Source organism: Hoplias malabaricus, chromosome 9 (genome assembly GCF_029633855.1).
Source record: "Hoplias malabaricus isolate fHopMal1 chromosome 9, fHopMal1.hap1, whole genome shotgun sequence".
Classification (NCBI taxonomy): Eukaryota; Metazoa; Chordata; class Actinopteri; order Characiformes; family Erythrinidae; genus Hoplias; species Hoplias malabaricus.
This window is the reverse complement of record NC_089808.1, coordinates 10,676,625-10,702,947: the sequence shown is the minus strand read 5'-3', so window position 1 is coordinate 10,702,947 and position 26,323 is coordinate 10,676,625. Positions and strand designations below refer to the sequence as shown.

Sequence of the window (26,323 nt, the reverse complement as noted above, 5' to 3'; positions counted from 1 at the left end):
AGCACTATGTAACTTTTGGAGGAGGGTAGGAAACCACCCTTACTCCCTTCCCTTCCCCTTGATTTCAGGACAGTGTTGTAAATATGAATTACCTTCTCGAGCTGTAGTGGGGTGCACCGAAATTACAATACCCAATTTTACCTAGTGTTCCTTTAACTAGCTGCTGCTACAACTGATTAACCGCTGACTACACACACTTGGAGGAGAATATTAACTGCTCAGTTCTATTGTGCAGATTGGCTCTGTTGGGACTGAACGTAAAATCTGTCATAGATAAACAATTGTGCCAGTAGTAATTCTGTTAAAATGAGGCCGGGTCTTTTCTGACTACAGACCAAATTATTGCCTGTGGCAGTGGACTTTGCACCACAGATGGAGAGTAGTTTGAAAAATGCTGGAGTATTCCTTGAAAGTAGAATCCTCGTGTCAAGGGCTACATTAATATTGCTCTCACTGTCTTATGTGGGCTTCAGAAATGTGTTGTTTAACTACAGTGATCAGTGAATAATAAGCTAATTGCTCTAGGTCTGGATTTTAGTGGACATTGTTTGAACTGTGTGGTTCGTTCCATGTTTTGAACAGTAGTGAAGTGATAAATGCCCTTTTTCTATTTCATCTGCAAAATGAGACTTGTGACGGAACAATTGTTTTTACTTTGATGTCGTTGTTCAGAAACTCCTCAGATCAGATCTGGCATTGCGTTCTGCCTTATGATTCGCAATATATTTGTGTAAACAATGGATGCATGTTGTTTTTGTTTGTTGATTTGTTTTTATAAAAACAGTATTACATTCCATTTTCTTTAATCTGGAGTCTGTGGACCATGTTCTCACCTCTACATTCGTCTAAAGCTGTGAGGAGTCTTTGAGTCATTAACTCCTCTAGCTCATTTGCTGTTGCTGAATTTGTCTTAGAATTAACTGAGCTTGTAGTTCAAGGGGATTCATGCAGACATTGTTAATCTGAGACTTTTCTATATGTCAGAGAGGCAGATTTACCGTGCAGATTCTACCAGTGCAGTGTATACACTTGTTAACTAAAAATAATGATTTAACGTTTACGTTCAAGGGCAATTAATCTTTATTAAAATATTACATTATATTCAGTTACTGTATTCAAAAGTTCTAGCTTATTTTTTTCCAACCTATCAAGCGCTGTAATGTCATATCTGTAAGTCAGGTGTATAAACTGTACTGGCTGAAATATTGAATAAATCTGACATCAACACATGTAACTCTGCCGCAAATAAAATGTTTTATGATTTTCAAAATGGGTGTTTCAGCATGATCTTATTCATCACTATCTGCATCTCTTACATCAGCGTTGCTTCTAACATATTCCAGATCTCAAATTGTTCCAGGAACACTATATTATTGTTAAAAATATAAATTAAACCTGAACTGATTTAAGATTCCCAAAGTTTACATGAAGGGAAGTTTGGGTAGTCAATTTACCTTAACTGACTTAAACGTAGTTGATTAGCCATGGCCAAGCACGTCTGAAATATAATTTTTGTATATTACACTGGAGCTAAGTAATTGGAGTTGTGTAATAACAAAATTACGGTAATCCCTTGCTACTTTGCGGTTCATCTTGGCGGATTCGCTACTTCGCGGGTTTTTTCAAGGGGGTTTATGGCCGCTATATCACGGATATTGAGGGAAAATCTAGGAAAAATGTAAGTATTTCTTACGTACAGTACATGTATTGTTCATGTCCACATGCGAGTGAAATTTACTTACGCTAAATCAAAGCTTAGGAATTACTCTATTAAAGAAACTTGTAGGATATCACATGTAGTTCCGGCTGAAAAACATTATAGAATGACTGTTTAATGTAAAGGGTGTGTTGTTAACAGTACAGGGAGGGTTTTCAAAGTCCAAATACTCGTTAAATACATAAAAAATATCTTTCCTCTACTTCGCGGAAATTCGACGGATCACTGTACATAAAAACATTTCCAACAGGGGGATCGGCGTCACGAACATTCCTAAGCCATCCTGAACTCCTCGCAGGTTCTGCCTTCATGAGCGTGGTCTATATTTGCAAGAGTAATTTTAAACTCCCGCTCCGAGTGACTGTGAGGAATTTGGTGTGTTCTTCACGTGTGCTCCGGTTTCCTCCCACGGTCCAAAAACACACATCTGTAGGTGGATTGGCAAATTAAAAGTGTCAATAGGTGTGAGTGTGTGAAGAACTGTGAAGAACTGGCGCCCCCTCCAGGGTGTGTTCCTTCTTTATGCCCAATGATTCCAGGTAGGCTCTGGACCCACCGCGACCCTGAACTGGATAAGCGGTTACATGGATGGATGAATGAATTAATGAATATAAAAAATGTTTGTTTTTTCTTCATCTGCGCAATTTTAGGATAATCATCGTTAGGACAGTGGATCTTATCTTACACAGGAGAATGACTGTATACATGAGTTTATACCGTAAAATACACTGAATAAAGACAACAGAGAAGGAAGAGGCTACTGCACAAAAAGAGACAGTATATTATTTTCCTTCTGTGCATAGAACAGTGAGTATTTCTGCTATAAGTTAGGGTTAGAGTCGGGTAATGTTTATAATAAAGGTGACTAATATGTCACTTATTTAAGATTCCACTAATGTGTGACTGTCTTGAATAACTTCACAATATCACACTCACATACAGTATGTGTCACCATTATACATATTCTGATATTTTGACAGGGTTCTATTAAGTGATTTATCAAGAATTATGGAAAAAGACCATCCGTTAGCATCATGCTAATTGCTGCCTGAACAATCACACTTGCCTCTTGTTTGTGTTTGCTTTGTGTAATCCCTAAACACTGTATATTCTGTGGTTTCCACTGACCCCTGCTTCTGGTATGCCTTGGTACAACTTAACAATTCATGGGATCAAGATACAAATGCATGTGAACAACCTAATAAAGTGTGGGACTGAGATATTTAATGTGTTGAAACCAGATATTAAAAGTGTTAACATTATTTGTTAAATGAGCACAGTGTTAAATGAATTATACAGATTTACTGATTCACTTGCTAATCTGATCCTAGTTTAATCTGATCCATATGCATATGTTTTCAAAATCTAGCTACAACATGGGCTCCAGACCCACCGCAACCCTCAACTGGATAATCGGTTACAGACGAATAGATGAATGAATGTAGTTCCAGTACCATGCTCCAATGCCTTAAATATCTAACATCCAAACATATCCCATTAAATATCTCATTCCCATGCCTTAAGCTGTTTGTGTGCATTACAGTCTTGTTCCCTTGCATTATTAATGTGTTTACCTACCAGCAGGTCTCCACAGGGTTCTGACTCTAAAATTATGTTATCAAGAAACATGAAAATAACTTGTTTTAGCAGAACTATTGTAGCAGCCATTTGAATGTTGAATTTTGTTCAAAGGAGCTACTTCAGTCACAAAAAATATCTTGGATAATTTACTGTATTTATTTGAGATAAAAGGATATTTTGAAAATTTTTGAAAACTTTATTGTTCGTATCAGAAAGCAGCAAAAGCCCCTATCTGATATTTACTCTTTCTTTTTTGAATTACCATTTATTAAATGAACAATTTTTAGCTGAACGATTGGCTTCTTAAGCTTTCAGTTATTTCAAAAGTTCAAATGAGGAAGTGCTGCCCTCTAAAGGATATGAGGTGAGTTTACATATGTGAAGTAAAAATAATGTGGTAATTTAATTAGCGTAATATGAGAAATGATGGGATCTTATTAGGACATGTTATGTCAAAATTATAATATATATTATATTAATAATATCAAATGATATATTTATAATATAAATTGAAATTATATATGGTGGTGCAGCAGGTAGTGTTGCAGTCACAGCTCCAGGGACCTGGAGGTTGTGGGTTCGATTCCCGCTCCAGGTGACTGTCTGTGAGGAGTTTGGTGTGTTCTCCCCGTGTCCGCGTGGGTTTCTTCCGGGTATTCCGGTTTTTTCCCACAGTCCAAAAACACACGTGGATTGGTGACTCAAAATGTGTCCGTAGGTGCGAGAATGTGGATACCAATGTTAACTAGCTGATTTTTACACATTTAGAAACCTAAATTATTAAATGACCCTGTGGAAAAATAATGTAACATAGAAATCATCCATTCATTCATTCAATATCTATAACCACCTGCAGTAACTGTGTGCAGCCACACAGATCCATTAGAGGTCACTATTGTATTATTTTTCCCGCTGTCAAACTTTGAAATGCTGATATTTCACTGACATAATTCATGAATTTATGTTCCACAGCCAAATTGAATTGAAATGAAAGAAAAATGCCACAACATTTGGTCGGATTTGTCTATGGTGATCAAAGTTTATTCTAGGACCAATATTTAATAGAATATTTATTCACAGTCCTGGATTTTGGATTGTTTGCTTTAAAGTCAATGATCACCTTTTGAGCACCCTACCTTTAATGTGATTAAACGAGTTTCGACATTTTTGTGTCATACCTTTTAGAAGGTTTGTGCTCTGAGAACACATGAACTTATAAGAAATATATTTCAAATTGAACATTAAAGTGCAGAGTACTATTACAATGTAAACGAGAACGCTCACAGCAGATTAATGTGTTAATTCATACTTATAGCTTCAAAGAGTTTACAAAATATTATAAGATGACACTAAGCCTAGTGCTTTCGAGACAATCCTGAAATGTCTCAGGAGTTGAAAAAGTGAGAACAGATGTAATTGTGTGTTTATCATGGTGCTGGGGTCAGGAGGGTAAAGTTTAAAGGTTCTGTTAGAGATCACATTGTATAAACTGTTATTATTGATTAAAATGCTCAGTGTGTGGGTAGAAAGAAGCACTGATGGGAATTCCAGGTTTCACAAGTTTTAGCTACATGTTAACTACATAAACCTCTTTTTCAAGTAAAGCCTTTATCATTGTTTACAAACAATGTTCTAGAGTTTTTTTTTTTTTAATCTGTTAACTAATGGTCTGTGTTGGGCCACAGCTGACACTTTGTAATAAAAAAACTACAAAAAAAAATATTTTTTTTTAATAATTCATCATAATCAGAGTTGTGGTAGTTCTGGAACCTACCATCGACTGCAGAACTCCAGAACATCATGGGCTCCCTGGGTGGAATGCACCCTGGACGGGGCACCAGTTCATCACCGGTCATCACAAACTCACCCAGGCACTCAAGCCTCTGGACAATTTAGCACAACCAGTTCATCAACCAATGTGTTTTCAAGAGCACCTGGAGGAAACCCACACAGGCACAGGGAGAACACAACAACTGGCTTAAGCCTCTTGTGGGTAGAATGGCCTCCTCCTTCAGAGCAGGTGTCCGGTAGCTAGCAGAGAAGATTTGGATAGTTGTGCGTGTGTGTGATTTGGGGAGAGTTTTGTGGGCCTTCATGTGATATAGTAATCATTAAAAAAATCTTTTGCAGTAAGGAAAAAGGTCTGATTGCCTCTGAACATAGAAGTCTACTGGTCTGAGAATACGTTTTTACAATATTGATCTGTGTGTGTGTGTGTGTGTGTGTGTGTGTGTGTGCGTGTGTTTGCATGATATGTTAGTCTAAGGGAGATAAGGGAGTAGGTGCTGTCACCCATTTGCTCTAAGGGACTATTTTGTTGAACCAGAATGGCTTTTCTTTCACCAGCAAGGACTTTATCAGTTCATGCCTACTTCATATGGTAAGTTTATTCCTGTGCTTAACTATTTAAATATGTTTGTTAATGTATCTTTTAGGTTTTGTGCACCTCTCTCCCATTAGACCTTCAATAAAAACAAATAACTACAATTCAGATTTTATGACACTATGTCCAAGGTTTGGAAACCTGCTCTTCTAATATTTCTTCAGAAATCAGGAATATCAATAACCACTTTTACTCAAATGAGAAGGCTTCATGCATTAAATGTTGTAAATTTGCTGTGAGGATTTGATTACATTCAGTCACAATAACATTAATGATGTCAGACTCTCCAACTAATCTTAATATCACATATAGCTCTATTAGTCCTGCTCCACAGCTCAGTAATAAAGGGGCTACCCCTCTAGTTCTGGCATCGGCTGTGAGGTTAGACAGCTGTTTTAAACTGTCCCATTTGTTTTTATGGTCTTCTGTGGAGATTATACAAGCAGTGGGCACACTGTTAGATATCCTTCTGAAAACCTTATCAATAAAATATCAGCAGCTATGGTTAGCTCTGGTCAGAAATCTGAACTTATAAATATATAATTTCCTACACATAATTCAGTTAAATATAAAATATATAATTTTGCACCAGAGCTGCAGGGCTAATGCAGCTAACAAGTAAGTAATGGTAGCTAATTAGCACTATGCTAACTGCAAGTCTGAATTATTGTGCAATCACCACAAACTGTGTTGTTTTGTTAAATACGCTAAGTAGAGTATTTTAAGACACTGTATGAACACTTACTGTTGTATTAAAACATGGAAAAATATACCCTTCTGGTTGCTAATAACAGAAGCAGCTGCCATCTTGAATTCTAATTTCTCCAATTTCTGCTTTTGTGTACACTACCCTAATCACTTTGAAACTTGAACTTTGGTTCAGTTTGATTAAATCTACAGTTAATCTGATAATGTTGTTTATGTCTTTACATGTTTAAATCTCCATAAACAGTTTGGTCAGTTTGGCTGCTGTAGTGAGCAGTGAACTTGAAGACAGAGGCCAGCTGCGGCCTCCTCTGAATTCAGTGGACTGCACTCTGTCCGAGTGGTCTTCGTGGACAAGATGTGACCCCTGCCTTAAAAAGAGAGTAAGCGTCCAAGTTTTTAAATGGATCCTGTAAATCATACAGTATATGAGAATAATATCAAGTTGATAGTATGTAGCCAAAAACTGTACTCAAGTAAATATTACATTAAAAGTAAAAAAAAAAATTATTACTCAAAATTAAATTAGGTTTACTCTAATATAAGTATAGGGTGGCGCAGCAGGTAGTGTCGCAGTCACACAGCTCCAGGGACCTGGAGGTTGTGGGTTTGAGTAGTTTGGTGTGTTCTCCCCGTGTCCATGTGGGTTTCCTCCAGGTGCTCCGGTTTCCTCCCACAGTCCAAAAACACAAGTTGGTAGGTGGATTGGCGACTCAAAAGTGTCCGTAGGTGTGAGTGAATGTGTGTGTGTGTGTCGCCCTGTAAACGACTTGCGCCCCCTCCAGGGTGTGTATATATTATGTATATGTAAATATTTATGCCCTGTGAAGGACTGGCATCCCCTCCAGGGTGTATTCCCGCCTTGCGCCTGATGATTCCAGGTAGGCTCTGGACCCCCCGCGACCCTAAATTGGATAAGCGGTTACAGATAATGGATGGATGGATGGATATGTAAATATTTACATATTTAATTTATTTATAGTAATGCTTAAGTGCTCATTTGTGTTTTTGACTTGGTTTCTTTTTTTTCATAATTGTGCCTTGTGAAACACAGTGTTTGTGAAAACGAGAGTTTGGAAACAATAGAGTGTTGTGGTCAGAGATAGGGTAGAGTTATTTTATATTGATGGAAATTGTTTAAGTAGCTGGATAACTTTGGAATGGATTTCTCTTTTTGTGCCAATGTGTCTTTGAGAGAATTAAACAGTTAAACATGCTAAAAACATTTCCCTGGACATTTTTTCTCACTAATGGGTTTAAAGAGAGTGGTTAGAGCATCAAGCTACAGATTCATTCTCACATTGGAAATATAAAACAAATATTTAAGTATCTAGTGAAAAAGTTACTCAAGCAGTGAATTCCTAATAGACTTTTTCATAAAATCAGTTGCAGGATCACAGCCTGATACAGTAAACAAACAAAATCTTTCTTTTCCTCTTTCTTTAAGTTTCGTTTTGCAAAGCTGGTGCAGCCATCTCAGTTTGGAGGGGAGCTGTGTCATGAGCATGGCCGTGAGGAGGAGGCCTGCAGCCCCCCATCCCGCTATAGCTGCCAGAGCAAGAGCCCACTCTGCCAGGGCTTTGTTTGCACTAGCACAGGTCTTTACATCCATCATAGAACTACAAAGCTGCAACGAAACCATCATACCTTTATAAAACTGTTTCAGAATCATCATACAGCTACACTAAACCCATCACAACTTCACAATCATTACACAGCCAAGAGAAAGTAACTGTTTAACTGTTAAGCATCAACCACACAACAACATACACCATAGAGTAAAATGAGTAAAAAAGAAAAACTGTCACCACTTTTAGAACAAAGTGTTATTTTATCTTCTATTTTTGTGTTTCCTTTATTGGCATAATTTGAACATTTTACATCAACAGCATCAAAACCATTAAGAGAAATTATCAAGTTTTATTTCCTTTTAATGTAAAACGCAAAGATAGAATTTGGGTGAAAATATGTATTTTGTTCTTAGAGTAGATTTATACCAACAGCCTATTATCAGCCTATTATAATTCCACACTTTACTTTTTTAAATCTACTTCTATAGCCATAGAGTTCAAAAGCAATATAAATCATTAGCATATGCCTGTTGATAAAGGTCTACTTTGTATTGGCTGCAGTCTAGGGCCGTGCTGCATGTTGTAGGTTTTCTTTACGTTTGTGTCACATGGAAAGACCCAGTGTTTTTCAAACGCTTCATTCATGATTTAGTTTGTGCATTAGGCCTGATTCAGACACTAAGTACTATGCACTGTATATCCTATCTGTATATAATAATCACTGGGTATTTGTGTTTAGGGCGCTGTGTGCTGGAGAGTCTGCGCTGTAATGGTGATGATGACTGTGGGGATGGGTCTGATGAGCTGGGCTGTACAAAAGTATATAAAGCCTGCAGCAAGCCATTTGAGGAGTACTACGGCATTGAGAACCTGGCCAAAGGGTGTGTGAGTGTGAATAGAGTGAACCATTTGTACAACACCGCCAGTGTACCTGTGCTGTATATTGTATTATACTTGCATAGAAAACACTAAAGGTCCTGGTTTATTATCCAACATATCTGCTGAATTGAAATTGACTAATTTATTAATGCGTAGGCCCCTATTTGTTACAGTAATGTTATATATATGTGTGCATATATATATATATATATATATATATATATATAATATATATATATATATATATATATATATATATATATATATATATATATATATATATATATATATATATATATACGGCATTTTGAACTTGTATTTTTGTAGCAGTTGTTACTCTTGTACAATGATAATAATAAATGTAATGACTGGATTTTAGGATCAATATCCTGAACAGTAATTTGGAGGGGGTGGTGCTGGATAATCGGTACTATGCTGGAGGCTGTCTCCCACATTACATTCAGGATGTGCTCTTCAGGAAACCATACAATCTCCAACAGTACACACTAGAGGTAAGTCACTTATCACCACACAGTTTACAATATCACATGTTTTTTAGGGACATGTATGGGATGGTCTTTATCTTCACATTTTAGAATCGATATTTTGTTACTTTAATCATTTAATTCATTAAATTACTCTGAAGAAAACCTTTTTTGGGTTAAGCTCAATTAGTCAGTTATGCAGTTCCACTCTGTTCAAAAGTTACATAGTGCAGTTTCTGCAGTGCTGAGCCCGGAGTAGCAATGACAGAGGATTTATTCTACTTTTTACAGGTCACAATGATTTTGAAGCTGTATGGGAATTGGAATTGTGACATCTTATTACTAAATAATGAGCATGCTCACTGAAAACAAGGTCATGTAAATTATATGAAATGTCTACATTGTGTGGGATGTGTGTAGATCCATCAAGCTGCGAAAGCTTTAACATGTTATGGAATTATGTATATAAATATAAATATATAAATATTATTTTATTTATTTATTTATTTATTTTTTGTGTTCCCAGACAAAAGGCTCGTATGATTTCAAGCTTCAGACTTTCAGCTCATACTCAGAGTTCTCGGAAGATACCATGAGAGCCATTATGTCCAAGACCAGTGTCTCCTTTGGCTTTTCTTTTGGTGGGGTTTTTGAACTCAGCTACAACTACAATGAAGAGAAGTACAAGAAATCTGTGAAAAAGTTCAAGAGTTACTCTGGGACGGTAAGACTGCAAGACTAAAAAAAATGGACAACAATAATCTCAATGTTCAGTTACCTGTTCAATTAAGTGTGAAAACGTATGATGTAAATGAACGGGCGCTGAAACCTGCCGTTCTGAACAGAGCGGTTTAGACAGGTGATAATGCTGTGTTGTTGCATCTTTGTGGTATTTTGACCAAAGCATGTCACAGACGTTTCTTTAAGTCCCCAGGGACAACTTAACTTGTAGAAAAAACGGATATAATATGTTTTTAAAACTACTCCCAGATCTCATAACAATGGCAAACATGCAGGGTACTGAGTAGCTGGATATATTAAAATAGGGTCTCCTGGTCCGCAGTGGAAAATAACTACTGACAGAGTAACTGCTGACAGTAGGAAATGACCTTTAACCAGTTACAGGGTTTTGGGACAAAGAGTCTTTGATGCTGAACAATGCTGATCCACTGTTAACTCACCCATCATGGAATTTAGAGTAATAGAAGGCGGCCTGCTCTAATGAGTTCTAGTTTCATTTACATCACATACATATACATAAAAATCATATATCTATAATCACATATAAAATCACTTTGCCTTTAACATATAAGTGAATGCATCTTTGATCAATGCTGTTGAGTTTCTCAGTCTTGTGTTCCATTGACCACTCTGCTGTGTGTGTTTGTGTGTGTATGTATGTGTATTTGTGTTCTTCAGGACAGTCAGTTTATTCATGCTCACTCTCAGATAGAACTGGCTCGCTATGCTCTTAAGACCGATGGTTTGGTGCTACACACTGAATTCATGTCCCGTCTGCGTGCACTGCCACTGGAGTACTCATACGGAGAATACCGGCAGCTCTATAATGACTATGGCACTCACTATATTACAGAGGCTACACTCGGGGGAGAGTTTGATTACACCCTCATCATTAACAAGCAGCGGCTGGATCAATCTGGTAATGCTCTGCTACAGAACATTGACGTCACCCTGCCATTGCAGATACCGTACTGTTATCATGAGTTGTAATGAGTTGTTTTGTTTAGTAACACCGTCATGGCAATTGTCTTGACAGATACAATGTTTGATGTCATGACAGCTCATGTCACATACTAATTTTGTCTGTGATATTGAAATCTTGTCTCAGGGGCAGTCCTTCGTTTATACTGAGAACACAAGCAGCTTCTTTGTTTGATATGCAAATATTCTTTTTATATTCTCTCTCTCTCTTTTCTCCGTAAAAGCTTTTTGACAGCTGCACATTCTTTGAGTGCAACAGTATTGAGTTGTCTCTCAGAATGTTGGTGGTCCCCATGTATGGCATGGTTGCTGTGGCTTCCTGTTTTCTATGTCATCACTGTCCAATCAAAAACATGTATCTCCGTTGTTGTCAATTTTCAGTGTATTACATCATTTGAACACAGCATGTGTCCTTCACATTGTGTAACAAATTTGTGATATATGGACCACTAGAGATGAATAAAAGAAATTACATTGACTTTCATTTAAAGTTAAGAAGTTATTTTTCCTTCTCTGTGTTTTTCACTGGACAGTGACATTATATTAACATCATTTTTCTACGGTTATTGTTGCACGTTCCTTTTCCTGATGCAAGTTGATGATCTGATATCTCTTAGAAAATTACATAATTTACTGGAAAGTATATACATTTAAAAGTAAAGGTGGTCATTCCCTATTTCACAGTACTGTAAATTGATTATTATTATTATTATTATTATTATTATTATTATTATTATTATTATTATATTTGCCTATAGTGTGAAAGATCTGGATTGTGAACAATGTCAAAGATGTCCATGTTCTGTGCTTGTGCAGGTTACAGTCTGGATGATGTTATGAATTGTTTTGCGGTTGGGTTTAAATTTGGCCTGAATTATAAAGGAATCCAGGTATCTGCAGGGATGTCTGCGGAAGGCTGCTCATCCCTGCTCAAAGAGTTTGGAGGTAAGGCATCTAAAAACATGTTACACTGCATACGTAATGGGGATCAATGCAGACATAGAGAAATTCACTAGGTAACCTAAGGAGGTCAATGGACGAATACTGACATGGAGACTGACCAATTAAATGTTTACACAGAAGGTTATCGACCAATAACGGTAGCTCTACAGTCAGACCGTCCAATCAGAAGATTTTAGTCTACTTCACCACTCCCCCTTCTCACTCAAGCGAACCAATCGGAGTACGGGAGGGCGGGACTAGTTTGTGAACGAAACTTCTAGAAGTTCTATGTAAACTCTAGAAAAACAAATTCCCGGACGTTTGTGAAATTCCACCTGGACATTTTTTTAAGTCTAAAAAAGAGGACATGTCCGGGTAAAAGAGGACGTTTGGTCACCCTAATGTTGTCCTTAGATTAAAATCAAGCCATTTGGGATGTAAACAGTGACAGAAAATACCTTGATTTCTAAACATGAAAGCACACTGACCTGGTTTTATAACTCATTTAAAGCATGTTTAGTAGTCTGAAATTTCTCCTGCAGGGAGTGCTACTGAAGCCATATCGTTAACGAATTTGAACTAAGTTAAAAAATGCTTGTGTTTCAAAACAAGAGGAGAAATCATTTTCACAAATGTACCCAGAGTTAAAGTCTTTTATCATAATTATGGTTAAAAGCCAATGAGCTAAAATTTAATATTTAAGATTTAAAAGATAACTGTTTTTCTGCCAGAATTGTGCCAATACAATTTTTGTGGCTGCGGGTGTGAGTGAATTAAGTGTGTTAGTTCCAGGAGCATCAGAAGATAACAGTATTTACTATCCAAAAAGCTAAGAACTTTGATTTAAATATGCTAGCTGCTAGCTATCATAAACATTTCATAGTGGTGGTGCTATCACTTTGTCTCTGTTATTTGTTCTTATGAATAAAATACATACACCTAACGTTCCACTGTACCTCTACTGCACTCTGTAGACTCCGAAACTCAGTCCTCAGTTGTGACGGAATATGTTGCTGTTGTGAGAGGTGGTGACAGTGAGACAGTTTCTCGCTTGGCCGCAAAAGAATTCCCCACTCCTGACATCATGCAGCTGTGGGGGGACGCTGTTCACTACAATCCTGACTTTATCCGCACCAAGGTCAGAACCACCAGAAAATGTATGATAAACATAAATGTAATCATCTTAATATGTTCAAGACCACCACAGGACCACCACAGTGTATCATTCTCATTGCTACAGTGACGTGGGGGTGGTGTTTTAGTGTGTGTTGTGATGGTATGAGTAGATTAAGAAAATGGAGAGATTTCCTTCCCCTACTGTGTGATTTTAAATGAGTGTTTTTGTCTTTGTTATGTCTCAGTTATCTCCACTGTATGAGCTGGTGACTCTGCGAGACTTCACCTCAGCTAACATGCTAAAGAAGAACCTACGGCGTGCTCTGGCAGAGTATCTGAGTGAGAGCAGTTCTTGTCGCTGCACTCCGTGCCTTAACAATGGAGTGGCTGTCCTCAAAGGTCAGACTATAAAGTCCAGCTACACTGCCCATACAGAAATAGACAAGTCATGTCACACCTCCGTGGTCGTAGCATATGCCCGTATTAGGACTTCTAGGTCTATGCTGGATTTCTTTATGACAGAAATGAATAGCCTCTTTGAAAATCTCTGATATCAAGGTGTAGTTCATTGTTTAACTTAAAAAGTTTATAAAGGAACACTAACTCATTAAGTGCAAAATATTGTCTTCAATGCCAAGATTTTGACACTATGTACATATTTTGACTAACAAACAACCTGGCAATTCAGAAGAACCTGTGACAATCGGAAGAAATAAACATAGGACAAAACATCTTGGGTTTGGGACCATTTTGTTTACTGGAATTTATAAATCCCATTTATTTCTGTCAGTGAGAATTTGGCTTAGATCCAGAATTTCAGAGCAGGATGGTCATGAGCAGCACTGAGGTTAATACGTGTGATTATGTATGTTTTATGTGTGATTTTCAGGTAAAAGGTGTGAGTGTATTTGTCCTGCTGGCACTCGAGGTCTGAGCTGTGAAACAACACTGAAAACAAGTCAGTCTTAACCACTCTGTAAATACATACTATCTTGCTAGTAAAAGCCTGTAATATATTTGACTTTCTAGTGAGGTTTGGACAGCTAGTACAAATAGGTTAAGACTCCAAATTATCCTTGAGCTAAGACATTGCTAGAGCAAGGCTAGTACTGACACCTATGAAGAATAAATAGAGAATTAAAACATCTTAAGTGTAATAATAATAAAAAAAACAATCCCTATGTGTTCTCACCTAAAAAGAAGATAAAGATTTAGGTACAGAATAAGTGCACTTCAACACTTAGTACTCATTTAAAGAAACACTAGGCAAGATTTGTGTTTTTGGCTTCTCTGGCTCCCTCTAGGGTAATTAATTTTTAGAGCACTGTACTGAAATCAGTGGGGGAGGGGGAGAAGGCGGGAGTAGTTTCCTACCCTCCACCAAAAGTTACGTATTGCAGTTTCCGCAGTGCTGAGCCCAAAATGGCAATGCACATACACTGTTCTTCCTATTACAGCTTAGTGGCACATCACAATGATTCTGAAACTATAATTTTAAAGTAATAATATTACGTAGCGTACCTTTAAGTAGTTTAGAAAAATTTAGCCAGTGTTTGAAAACTGAGAGACAGCCTTTTCCATAATCTTAAAGACATTTTGACTTTAAGGTGAAAACTTAAACAATTCTGATTTTAAAGCTTGTTTAAACATATTATATATTTTCCGTTTGGAAGTCATTTGCCTCTACAGCAGTTGTCTACAGGCAGTCCACTTACTGCTGAAATCTCTGGTGTTGGGTTCATTCACGAATGAAAGGTTTTTGTTGAACTGTATATAAATGTATATGACCAAGTATTCTGCACTGATTATCATTCATTCATTCACCATAAGATTCACACTGTAGAATGGATTTAATTGGTTCGTATGGAATTTCTAATTGGTTTGTATGTGTTTCTGGTTGTAGGCGTGGCAGTGGATGGTAGTTGGAGCTGCTGGTCTGAGTGGTCAGTGTGCAACGGTCAAACCAAGCGCCGGACACGTCAGTGTACTAATCCAGCACCACAGAACGGTGGAGTCCCATGCCGTGGTATACATGAGGAGACAACTGACTGCTTTTAACTTTTGAATATACTGGTGTTTGCTTTTTAATGAATGTATGTTTGAATGCAGTCAAATGATACACAAAAGCAACCTTGGACAAAGTAATAGTTTTTGATTTTCTTAATGAATATATGATAACATTCGCTACAAAGAGCATACAGAAATATATTTTCAGCACAATTTTTATTGAGGACCAAACATAAAATGTGCCAATTGGCAGAGAACCCTTTTGTCTTTCTTTTTTTTTTTTTTTGTATTTGTAAAGCATTTTCAGAAAATAAAGTGTTCAAAACCAGAAGGGAAGAAAAGAACTAAATTGTGGACCATTTGGACAAGGCACAATCATTGCTATACGTTCTGACAAATAAAGTGAAATGAAACCTAGTACAAATGTGAAAAAGATGTGTTTATTTTCTCTTGATGCTTTTATTGAGTTTGACAATGTGATTTTCAGCAGAGGTTCTAACGCATTCATTATCTTAAATGGTTATGAAGAAGCAGGAATTTTGTTTTTGAAATGATAAAGACATGAAACTGAACCAGGACATGAACAATAAGATAAAGTTCCATTCTGATTTCAACTTGACTTTAATGACGTTTCCCTTCAGCATGTGGTAGAACAGCAGCTCCATCAACAGCTTCTCCTCTGGACAGAGCTTCCTTGGCAGGGGAAGCCATTATCTTTGGGTGGTGGGTTGTTGCACTCTCGTTTTCGGGTTCTACTCCCAGAAAGACAGGGGGTCCAGGACCCCCAGCAGCTCCAGCTTCCATGCGTAGGACCTATTTAAGAAGAGTCTTAGCCAAAGCTCAACTTCTGTCACTTCTTAAAAACTGAAATCTATGTTTCAGCCTGTATCATACAAATGTAATAAATGGAATAAGAAGCCAAATCAGGATACAGATTAGTTATTAAAATAAAGTTAAAATGAAAATTTATGGGGAAAAAAAAAGGTCAAAGATACACTTAACTTCAGCCTAGTTATGCATTGAACATTGTACAGTTGCATATTTAAGGTGAAAGTAAAAATATTAAGCATAAATGAACTTCAGCCTAATTTCAGATTAAATAAAAAATTAAAAACAGAAATAGCAACTTCTAGTGTATTTTCCTAATAGTTAAAATTACAATGGGAGTTTGTTTAACATTGTGGCGAAACAACTCCCCGTTCTTTGGCTCACATTACAGGGCCTAGAGCGCTGGCTCACACAGGACAGAGAGAGCTGCTTAAAATAAAACAAGTGGCATTTTACAGGTGTAAGAGAAGACCTAAATAAATTAATGTTTTTTTTCTTGCTGTAACCACTTATTCAGGGTCCAGAGACACCCAGAATGATTGCGTACAAAGAAACACATCCAGGATGGGGCTCACCTTTCCTCAAGGTCTTCTCACAGGCAAGACCGCTGTAGCCCTCTGAGCAGATGCAGCTGCAGGATGTTTTGGAGAGAGTGGGGATACCATTATTCCTGCAGGGAGCGCAGCGACAGGGGTTAAACTGCTGCATATACTCCTCCCATGCCTGTTTCAGCAAAGCCAGCCTGCTCCCCACATGATCCACCACAGTACTGGACCGCACCAACTCATAAATTGGAAGAACCTGAGCACACAACGCAAACAATTACATCACATTTGATATGATCATTATATAATAGTATGTTCATAAAATTGTCAGTTACAAAACTGTTAACCAGTCTCTGTTGTCAGTCTCTATAGATATCCCTTATACTTAGCGAACGTAAGATGTACCCATTGTGGACACACACTATACAGACAAAAGTCTTGAGAAACCTGCACATATTACACCTACAGGAGCTTTCAATGCATCCCTTCCAATCCATATTCATTAAGTATTTCTACAAGGTTTTGGAGCTTCTGTGGAGGAAAGTTTGCCCATTCGTTCAAAAGAGCATTTGTGAGGTCAGACAAGTTCAATCAAATCATATTTATTTGCACAGTTCTTTTCACAGTTGAAGTCATCACACAGTAGCATCCCAGAATTCCAGTAAAGACAAAAGGATGAGATGAGGCCAGTCAGATTCTTCCGCACCAAACTCACCCACCATGTCTTATTCTCCACCCAAACCTTCTTAAGGCCTGTTTGCACTACAGTTTCAAGGGATTTAATACTTTGACGTGTTCATACTTGAATGAACAACATTATTTTCATTTTTTCCTTTTAATATTTAGACACTAGAAAATCTGTCCAGTGAGATTAAATGTGAAGAAAACAAAATAAACGCAGTTAAGTTTAAAGAGCTAAAAGAAGGTACCTCATATTCAATAACTGCTGGGCTGTATTTGAGAGACTTCCCCCACTTTCGGTAGGTGTTGGCATCACGGACTGCCAACTGAGCTGCGCTGAGGCCAGTGGTGCCTCCTTTCACATATCCAATCACATCTTCAATCAAGCTACTTTTTGAGTCTGAGTCTGTCAAAAAGGACAGTCACAAAGATATAACTCCACTCTTTACAAAAAAGTTAACAGTGTGTAAATCGTCAAAAACATGGTACATGCCTCCACTGAAGTGACCAGCTTTATTGCATTTTTCATGCTTCACTGCCAGTTTGCCTTCAACTTGATTAGAGAAGGGAATGTTCAGACCCAGAGAAATCCCAAAACAACGACCTATTTGTTCCCCTTCCATATCTTAGAGCAAAAGGGAAAAATGAACACAGTGAAAAGTTAGCATTACTTTTTTTTTGATCACAATTTGAAACATTTCACTTTGTTGGGTTACCAGTGATTGAGGTGGATACAACAACAATGAATACATAAGTTTTCATATAATATTTTTTTGTGTGTTTGCTAATTAGGAACGCACAATGATATAGTAATCGTATCAGTACTGGTACATAGTTTATCAGCATAGGATATGTGCTTACAATTAAAGACAGGTTTACTGTACTGTGGAAAAGCCAGTCCATAGCATATAGGCTTTTGGGCACAAATATTTGGTGGATTTGTATCTGGATATTTTTTTCTTATTCAGGTCAAATTTTATGTTTTCTATTTTGCTTCATTCCTCTACTTGGTTTGATAAAACAAAGTGTATCTCCTTTTGAAATAATTACTGTTTATTATATCATAACAATTATATTGTTTGATTCTTTACTGTTTACCAACATAACCACAAACACTAATTGTTAAGGCCACAAACATTGTAAGAATAATCCCAGGAAAACTTGTTTTGATTTTGCCTGATCTCAAACTAATACTAGTATTTCATTCACTGTCTGTAAATTGCTTATTCAGTTTAGGGTCATGGTGGGTCTGGAGACTACCTGAACTCACTGTGCGCAAGGTGAGAACGCACTCTGGAGGGGGCACCAGGCCTTCACAGAGCTACACACACTCACATATTCACGCACATTCTCACACCTTTGGACACTTTTGAGTAGCCATTCGACCTACCAACCTGTGTTTCTGGACTGAGGGAAGAAAATTGGACAACCGGAGGAAACCCACACAGACATGGGGAGAACACAACAAGCTCCTCAAAGACCTGGAGAGGGGCTTGAACCCACAGCCCCAGGACCATGGAGCTGTGTGAGAGCGACACTACCTGCAGCGCCACCGTGACGCCCTACTAGTATTTAAATATTTTAAAAATGTAATTTTCTCAAGATGTCAAGTAAATAACATTTGGTATGTCATGATATTGACAAAAATATTTTATATGTGAGGTAAGTTTCCTGAGACAGTGTTCTGTTCAGGTGCAGCTCTAAAAAGGTAGATGTCATTACGGGATTTTTGCATGATGTCCTTGTTGACCACCAGCACATGCTCCAGCTCTCCTCCCATCATGCCTTCGGTGATGTAGTGTGTGCCGTATTCGTTGAAGAAGCGGGAGTAAGAGCCGAAGTCGTAATGTTCCGGCAGCTCCATCAGAGACTGTAGCATGTCCTCATCCAGCATCAGGTCCTTGCTCCTCAGTTTAAAGTGGGCGGTCTGCACCCTCGATGTCAACCTCACAAATCCCACATCCTGCGGGAAACAGGACAAAACAGATCCCAGTCCAGTCTCTGGCCACATTTCAGCTGTTTCAAATATCTATATTTTCTTATAAAGTGACTTTCCATCCAGTCATCCAACCTTAAGACACAGTAATGAGTAAAATTTACAACACAGGCCATGAAGTCAACTGTTTTGAGAACATAAGTACATGCCAGACATTAATTTGATCACTTCACAGCAGTGTGATCTTGCTAACAACACTTGCTTTAGATTTCATGGGATATATTTCAAGTCCTGTACTGTGGGCCAGTCAGACGGCAAAGAGTAAACTGTAAAGTAATGTTTACTGTACCTTATTGTCATACTGTGATATATTCTTGAGGAACATTGTCTCTAAGCTCGAAGACAATCCTAGTTCCACATACATGAATCCCACTGAAAAGCCAGACTTGCTGTAATCTCCTGTTTTCCTGGCTCTCAGCAGGCTCACCGCATCACTATAGTATTCGGATGATCCTTCGCTGGTGGAATGCGCCTGAAATGGAGACCGACTCATTAAGTCATGAAACAAAAGAGGGAGTGTGCTATTATGGATAAAATCATAGCTGAGAACATACAAAAATATTAATTGATTCGAACTATTAGATTTGACCTTTTGAGTTAGCCGGTCCTCATAGAAAAAATCTCATACTTCATTAACTAGCATCTCATAAAATCTCTTATTTTCTTAACTGTAAAAGATGTCTGTGAATTTTACGGTGGAAAACTGTAAAACCATGACACTGAACGACTGTAAACTCTAAAAATGTTGAAAACAGTTTCTGTAACAATGAAATACCTTTAAATACTTTTATCAGCCAAAATACACATTTTCACATCTCTATACTTTAAAACACATTATTTCACAGTTAAATGCACAAACCATTATGGGCAAAATAAGTGTTTGAGACATTTTATTTTGGGTTACATTGGGGTGATTAATTTGGGTATTTGTGTGTGTGTTGTTTGTGTTTCTGTGCATGTTATGACAAGATGTGTGTTGGTCAGGGAAGTTCACCATCAGCCTGTGTTCCGAGTGCTGGAGTGTGGCACCCAGATACCGCACATTTCTTTGGTCCTTCCGACAATAATCTCCTTTTAAGGGCAGAATATAGGATGCGGTTTGGCATACATCTAAATACGGCTATATCTCAGTCTCCATTCTCTCATTTGTCACGCAATTTACATGTTAATTTTATGGCAAAACAATGTTTCTTTGTTATTTTTATATAAATACCATGGCTTCTTAAATGTAAAGTTTATGATTGCCAAAAACATGACCGTATAATTTACGGTGAAATTCTGGCAACCACAGCTGCCAGTTTTTTATTGTACATTTTACAGATTTTTTTTTTACAGTGTATATTTCCAAATGTTTGTTGATTATAATTCAGTTACTTTAAAAGACACATCCGCTGAAAATACAGAGCTTGTAAACTCTCCATAGAACTCTCTAGCACTCAACTGGAACTGTTTTCTATTAAGAGATAATGCTTCTTTCGATATCAATCATTCAACATAAGATCCTGATTTCACGGAAGTTTATGTGGGTATATGTATATAATAAAATCCTTACAGAAACGTTCCAAAATCTGGTCTGATGTTGTCCCAAAAGAAGCTATAGGTGTAGCAAATAGGGACAAACCATACATGTAACTTCAGAGGAGATGTTGGACAAGCAGTTATCTACAGATTTTTGACCATACAGTGTATGAGCACAGTATGGTACAGTGATATCTACATGATATCAATTTAAACACCACACAGTTGAAAGAGAGGTATGCAGTTTGATTGTAAAAGATGAAGTTCTATTACTTGTAAGTCATTGTAGCTTAGTAGCTGCAATTCTAAAGAAGTCAGCGTCAGGCACAAAACATGTCTTGGTTGATTAGGGTTGAGCATTAAATTGTCTACATTTAGTTTTATTGGTGATTAGTGTACAGCGTACCAGTAGGCGGTATGAGAGGAAGTTGTATGGCTTTCTGAAATATTTCTCTGCATCGTTATAGTGAAGGTTTTCACAGAAGGCGTCATAAGTGAGCTGTCTCCATTCTCCATTGTAGATGTACTCACATATGCCTCCATAGTACTTAGGATCCAGAACAGGGTTTACAAATTCGTCCATCAGAGCATTAAAGCTGGAAAAATACATTGCAAATGTTACTAATCCATGTGCAATCCATCTTAAAAATGTGGTAGAAATTATACTTTGGAGCACTGCAGTAAAAGAGTCTTCATATTGGGAACTTTAACCCTTTTTCACAGCATCCATTAAAACCAAATGTGTTTCTACTTATTGGGTTTAAATGTCATTTTCATTGCAACAGATTAAGATGATATTTGAAACAAAAAAAACGTTTGCTTTATGTGGCGCAGCTGCCTTTGTGCAACTGTTTTTGCAGGAAGGGGTTCTCACATTTCACGCAGAGCCCAGTGTCCTAGTTGAATCGACGTCCATTCTTTTAGCACAATGTACATCATGGGGCCTGTTAATGAGTGTTCTTTCTAGAACCTTATGTACAGTTTTTTTTTAAAGCTAAATATTACTCACACTCACACATTTTATTTACAGGAACCGTGCATAAATAGGTTCTTTAAGGAAGCAAAGATCTTTCTTCTATAGCATTGGGCAAGTAACCATTTTTGGGATGTTTGTTTATTTATTTTAAGCTTAAGGCCTTTCCAAAACAATATGCAGTGCATGACTAAGGCCCCGTACTCATGGATCTGTTTATTTTTAAAAACTGATGTTTTAGTCTGAGCTTTGGCGTCCCGTCCACACTGTCACTGAAAACTGAGGTTATTGAAAACGCTGTTGTCACTGCGCTTGTTTGAACGAAGATAAACATAGGTTTTCGGAAATGCTGATGTCACACAGCGTACCTGTCTCTGGCTGAAAGCGTGCCACTCCCTATATATTTAAGTATATAAGTCATTAAACTACAATGTACATGCACTAGTTTTCAGATTCCCACATTTGAATAAATAAAAATGATGCTGTATTAGAAATATATAATGCACTATTAAGATTTAGGTTCAGTAATTTCAGTAACGTGCATAGTGCACTACATAGGGAGTATGGAGTGAGTTGGGATTAAACCTCTGGGTTTCTCTCATTGGTGTTTTGATGCCTCTCTGTAAGAGGTGCTATTTGTATTCATCTGGAAGGGGATATTTTCAAACAAGGAGAGAGGTAAATCTCAGTTTTAAAAATCAACAGATCTGTGTGGACGGTGCCTAAGATGTCTGCATGTTAGTCTAAGGTAGCTGAAGCAGATTACAGTAACATTACAATTTAGACTATTCAGCTGAAAGCAATGTAGTTCATTTCAATGTTAAATCATTGTCTGTAACCACTTTTCCAGTTCAGGGTCGCAGTGGGTGTAAGGCAGGAACACAACCTATAGGGGGTGCCAGTTTTTCACAGGGCAACAAGTACACTCACATTTTAACTCACACAGATGGACACTTTTGAGTCATCAATCCACCTACCAACGTGTGGTTTTGGACCGTGGGAGGAAACCGGAGGAAACCCATGCGGACACAAGGAGAAAACACTAAACTCCTCACAGACAGTCACCTGGAGCAGGACTTGAACCCACAACCTCCAGGTCCCTGGAGCAGTGTGACTGTGACACTACCTGCTGCACCACCCTCACTTCAAGTATTATATTAAGTAACTTTTCAGCAGAGGTGTATCAACTGTGCATGTGTGTGGGTGTATTTTACTGTGTGAACACTATGTATATACCCTTGTGTGGCCTTCTCAGCTCCTGGGATACGAAGCATACCAAGACACTTGGTTTCCCGGCTTTTAATTTGCTCACAGTCATCTTCATCGCTGCCGAAGCCACAGTCCCACTCACCGTTGCAGCGAAGGTGTTGACCGATGCATCGTCCTATGACCAAATCAACACAGATTTACATATGCATACAAGTTCATTATACATCAATGACCCAAGATATTAAGACCACTCGGAGATGCTGCTAACAAGGCCGTTTCATGTCAATGTCTGGGATATACGGAAGTATCACAGAATAAGGTAATAGGTAATTGTTGTGTTGGATGTGGGAAAAATGTGCAGGTGTGAAGAACTAAGTGACAGAAGATTTGGCCCTAAAAGGACAGGGTTGTGTCCAGGCCGAGGTGTTAGGGGCATAAGTCTCACTGAAATGAGATGAAGCACTGAAGGCTCTCTGTCTGGTCTGAGTCTTACTGCTGTTTTCATAGCACATCTAGGACCAACAGCATATTAGGTACGATGTCAAAAGACTTTGGCTAATCTGCATATTTCTGACAGCCTCACAATAAGTTGTTTTGAAATCAAGGTTATTAAAACAACTCTATGTAGTATTTTTAAATTAAAATTACAGCTTCAAAATTATTGTGATGTTGCACTGAGCTGTAATTGGGAAAAAGAGCCTCAGTTGTTGCACCTCTGGGCTCAGCACTGCAGAAACTACACTATGTAAGTTTTGAAGGAGGGTAGAAAACCACCCTCATTCCCTTTTCTATTCCCTGGAGTTAAATACAGAGTTGTAAAAATGAATTACACTGTGCTGTAGGAGAGCAGCACTGCTGTGTCTGATCCACTTGTACCTGCACAACAGACACTAACACCACCACCACATCAGTGTCCATTTGAGAATGATCTACCACCCAAATCATGCCTACTCTGTTGTGGTCCTGACCACTAAGGGGCAGGGTGAAATGGGGTTATGAAAGTTTGCAGAGAAACAGGTGGACTACAGTCTGTAATTGTAGTACTACATAGTGCTCCTGTAGGAGCATTATACAAGGTAGGTGTTCCTAATCCAGAGATCTGATTCAGTACAGTGTTGCTTTAATAGGGAGTTTGAAACCACCCAAGCTGATCTGAATATGATCTAGAATATGTTGGTTTATACTGGACCTGTGTTGGTCTAGCTGGTCACCTGGCATGTTTTTGCTAGTTGATTAGCATCCTAGCATCCAAAACACAACATATGCTGCTTTTGATAGTAGAGGGTCTATAATGGAAATGCCACCACTTTGAACTCAGTGTGTTTGTGTGTGTGTGTGTGAGACAAACATAAAACAGAATTGCCTGTTTCAGGACATGTGAACATTTCTCCACAGTCGTCTGGAAGTTCACACTCTCCCCCTTTTGGACACAGTTTCTCGTCCCACAAACTGTGCACACACTGTGTGCCTCCAAACTGAGAGGGCCGCTCCAGATACTGGAACCGCAGCTGTAATGACACAGAAACATCAGTGACTATATTTACATACTCAGTATTATTCTGACTCAGACTCATAATCTAACTAAGCTATAATCATTTCCACAGCACTGTTTGATCATTGAATATAAAATGTTAGTCTTACCCTGAGTCTTTCAGCTTAGATCACTCCCAGAGCATTTCAACATGTTTTGACACCAAAGACAGGCAAAATAGGAGAACGAATTGACATTTGTGGCTTTTACTCAGGGATGGGGTTCACCCAGAATATGCAGATGGACTACAGTCTATAACTGTAGAACTACTAATTGCACATGTATTTTCAGTGGGGTTTATGCTACATGATCAAATACATCTGGCCACAGTACATTCCAAACAAAATGAAGGCTGGTTACCGTCTTCTCTGTGCAGGAGTTGCATGGTGTCCATGGTGACCAGCCCTTCAGTTTACAGTCAATAGGAGCAAGAGAGTCAGTCTGTCGAGCTTTTCTGAAGAAGCCTCGAGTCCTTCACATAAAAACACAGCACTGTGAACATCAGGATTATAGCCTAAGCTCAAAATGCACCCGTGTTTAAATTTTCTATATATTGCCAATAGTTTGTGAGGGTATGAATGGAGAGTTTGTCCCATTTGCTGCAATAACAAGTGTTTTATTTTTTGTTTGTTTTTGTTTTTTAAGAACTATGAGGACTTGGCAGTATCCCATCATGAGAATATCAGTAAATTCAGGTACTGATGTTGGGTGATTAGTTTTAGATTACCATCTCCAAACACACACTGGACGGAGCACTATTACTCCAGGGAATGCAGTTCCACTGCTCCAGCGTGCAATGCTACGGGGCTTTATATCCATTTAGTAGATGCTTGGCATTGAGCAAGTTGTTTTTAGGCTTGTGCACATTTCATGCACATTCGCAGAAGAAATTTTTAATGAGCTTGTGTCCACAAGCTTTTGGCCAAATGGTGTATTTGTTCCATATAAGTGGGAAATACAAGTAGAACGTTTAATGAACAATTCCATGTAAGACATTTTTGAGATATTATCAAAGTTTCGAGATACATTTTTGACTTAAATAACATTTCACAATTTCATGGCATAGAGGCCCATGATGGGTTTTGTTCAACAAAATATTCCTTATAGATTATTATTATTTTTTTACCATTTTATCATTAACAACATTGCATTTTGGAATTCGGAAAACATGAATGTTCATTGCTGGTTTTTAGAGTAAGTAAAATGGCAATATTCTTGATGCATATATCACTATACAACCACAGTAAACAAACTGGTCAATAGCTTTCTCTACAATATATCATTCATCTTTGAATTACATTTACATATAGGAGGAAACCTCTCTTAATTATACACACAGCTCAGACTGGACTATGATACTTCAAAGTAAATCAGAAACAATGATGAAACAGTCCCAAACAGAAAACAGCTAGCAAACAAGCTACTTCCAAAGCTGCTCTGTATTCCAACACAATGATAAGAGGCTAGAAAAGATCAAATTAAACAGAAATACATGTCTATACCACATATACCTGTTTCCTGAGTTCCAAGAGGCGCTGGACTGGCTCAGACAAAACAGAGACAAAATTACCCAAGGCCCAAGAGAAGCCTTTACCACACTCATAGCTGAAACGGGTGATTTCCAGCTAAGCATTAAAGCCAGATGTGGTTCAGAGTCTCTTGTCAATATTAGTGAAGGTAAATGATTGACATTAAGTAAACATTGTTTAATTATAGTTTTTTTTAAAGGGGTTTCAGACTATGTTTCCAATAATGTTCCACCTCCAGGTAAATACCTGAACTGTTGTATTATTAGAAACACAGATATGTTCCCAAAGCTGGGGTTCTGGTTCCTTTTTATGCCAAACGTATTGCTCACATATCGTTTTAATAAATATATATATATATAATCTCCAGGCGTTACTAAGTCGTTAATATGTAAAGGCATTGTTAAC

General features: G+C 37.9%; 2 protein-coding genes across 3 annotated transcripts in view; one reads left to right on the top strand and one right to left on the bottom strand.

Annotated features, from left to right (window-relative positions):
* Positions 1–15,168, top strand: part of c8b (complement component 8, beta polypeptide) — a 97,910-nt gene extending 82,742 nt beyond the window's left edge. The window contains exons 15-25 of the mRNA XM_066681280.1: positions 6,634–6,769; positions 7,834–7,984; positions 8,697–8,838; positions 9,216–9,348; positions 9,848–10,045; positions 10,741–10,981; positions 11,860–11,988; positions 12,960–13,123; positions 13,347–13,500; positions 13,991–14,059; positions 15,005–15,168. Of these exons, the coding sequence (XP_066537377.1) occupies positions 6,634–6,769; positions 7,834–7,984; positions 8,697–8,838; positions 9,216–9,348; positions 9,848–10,045; positions 10,741–10,981; positions 11,860–11,988; positions 12,960–13,123; positions 13,347–13,500; positions 13,991–14,059; positions 15,005–15,159 (1,672 nt within the window). The 3' untranslated portion in view covers positions 15,160–15,168. The remainder of the gene's footprint in view (positions 1–6,633; positions 6,770–7,833; positions 7,985–8,696; positions 8,839–9,215; positions 9,349–9,847; positions 10,046–10,740; positions 10,982–11,859; positions 11,989–12,959; positions 13,124–13,346; positions 13,501–13,990; positions 14,060–15,004) is intronic.
* A 139-nt stretch (positions 15,169–15,307) lies between these two features.
* Positions 15,308–26,092, bottom strand: c8a (complement component 8, alpha polypeptide). 2 transcript variants are annotated; one of them, XM_066680960.1, is made up of 11 exons: positions 25,901–26,092; positions 24,750–24,861; positions 24,222–24,366; positions 22,886–23,033; positions 21,083–21,272; positions 19,448–19,630; positions 18,885–19,125; positions 17,656–17,787; positions 17,411–17,568; positions 16,512–16,737; positions 15,308–15,921 (listed from the first exon to the last, which is right to left on the bottom strand). In XM_066680960.1, the coding sequence occupies exons 1-11, from the start codon at positions 26,020–26,022 to the stop codon at positions 15,773–15,775; spliced, it is 1,806 nt and encodes a 601-aa protein (XP_066537057.1). In that variant the 5' UTR covers positions 26,023–26,092; the 3' UTR covers positions 15,308–15,772. The 2 variants fall into 2 exon arrangements, with proteins under 2 accessions (XP_066537057.1, XP_066537058.1); XM_066680961.1 differs by lacking the exons at positions 24,750–24,861; positions 25,901–26,092 and adding an exon at positions 24,500–24,615.
* Positions 26,093–26,323: the final 231 nt, after the last annotated feature.

Excerpts from the sequence above, each read along its gene's own strand:
- c8a (XM_066680960.1), bottom strand. The coding sequence starts at position 26,022 with ATGCTTAGCTGGAAATCACCCGTTTCAGCTATGAGTGTGGTAAAGGCT. Across the intron at positions 19,126-19,447 it reads TATCACAGTATGACAATAAG|GATGTGGGATTTGTGAGGTT; the intron begins GTACAGTAAACA and ends TGTTTCCCGCAG. Across the intron at positions 16,738-17,410 it reads CAGCAGTTATTGAATATGAG|GTTCTTCCAATTTATGAGTT; the intron begins GTACCTTCTTTT and ends TTGTGTGCTCAG.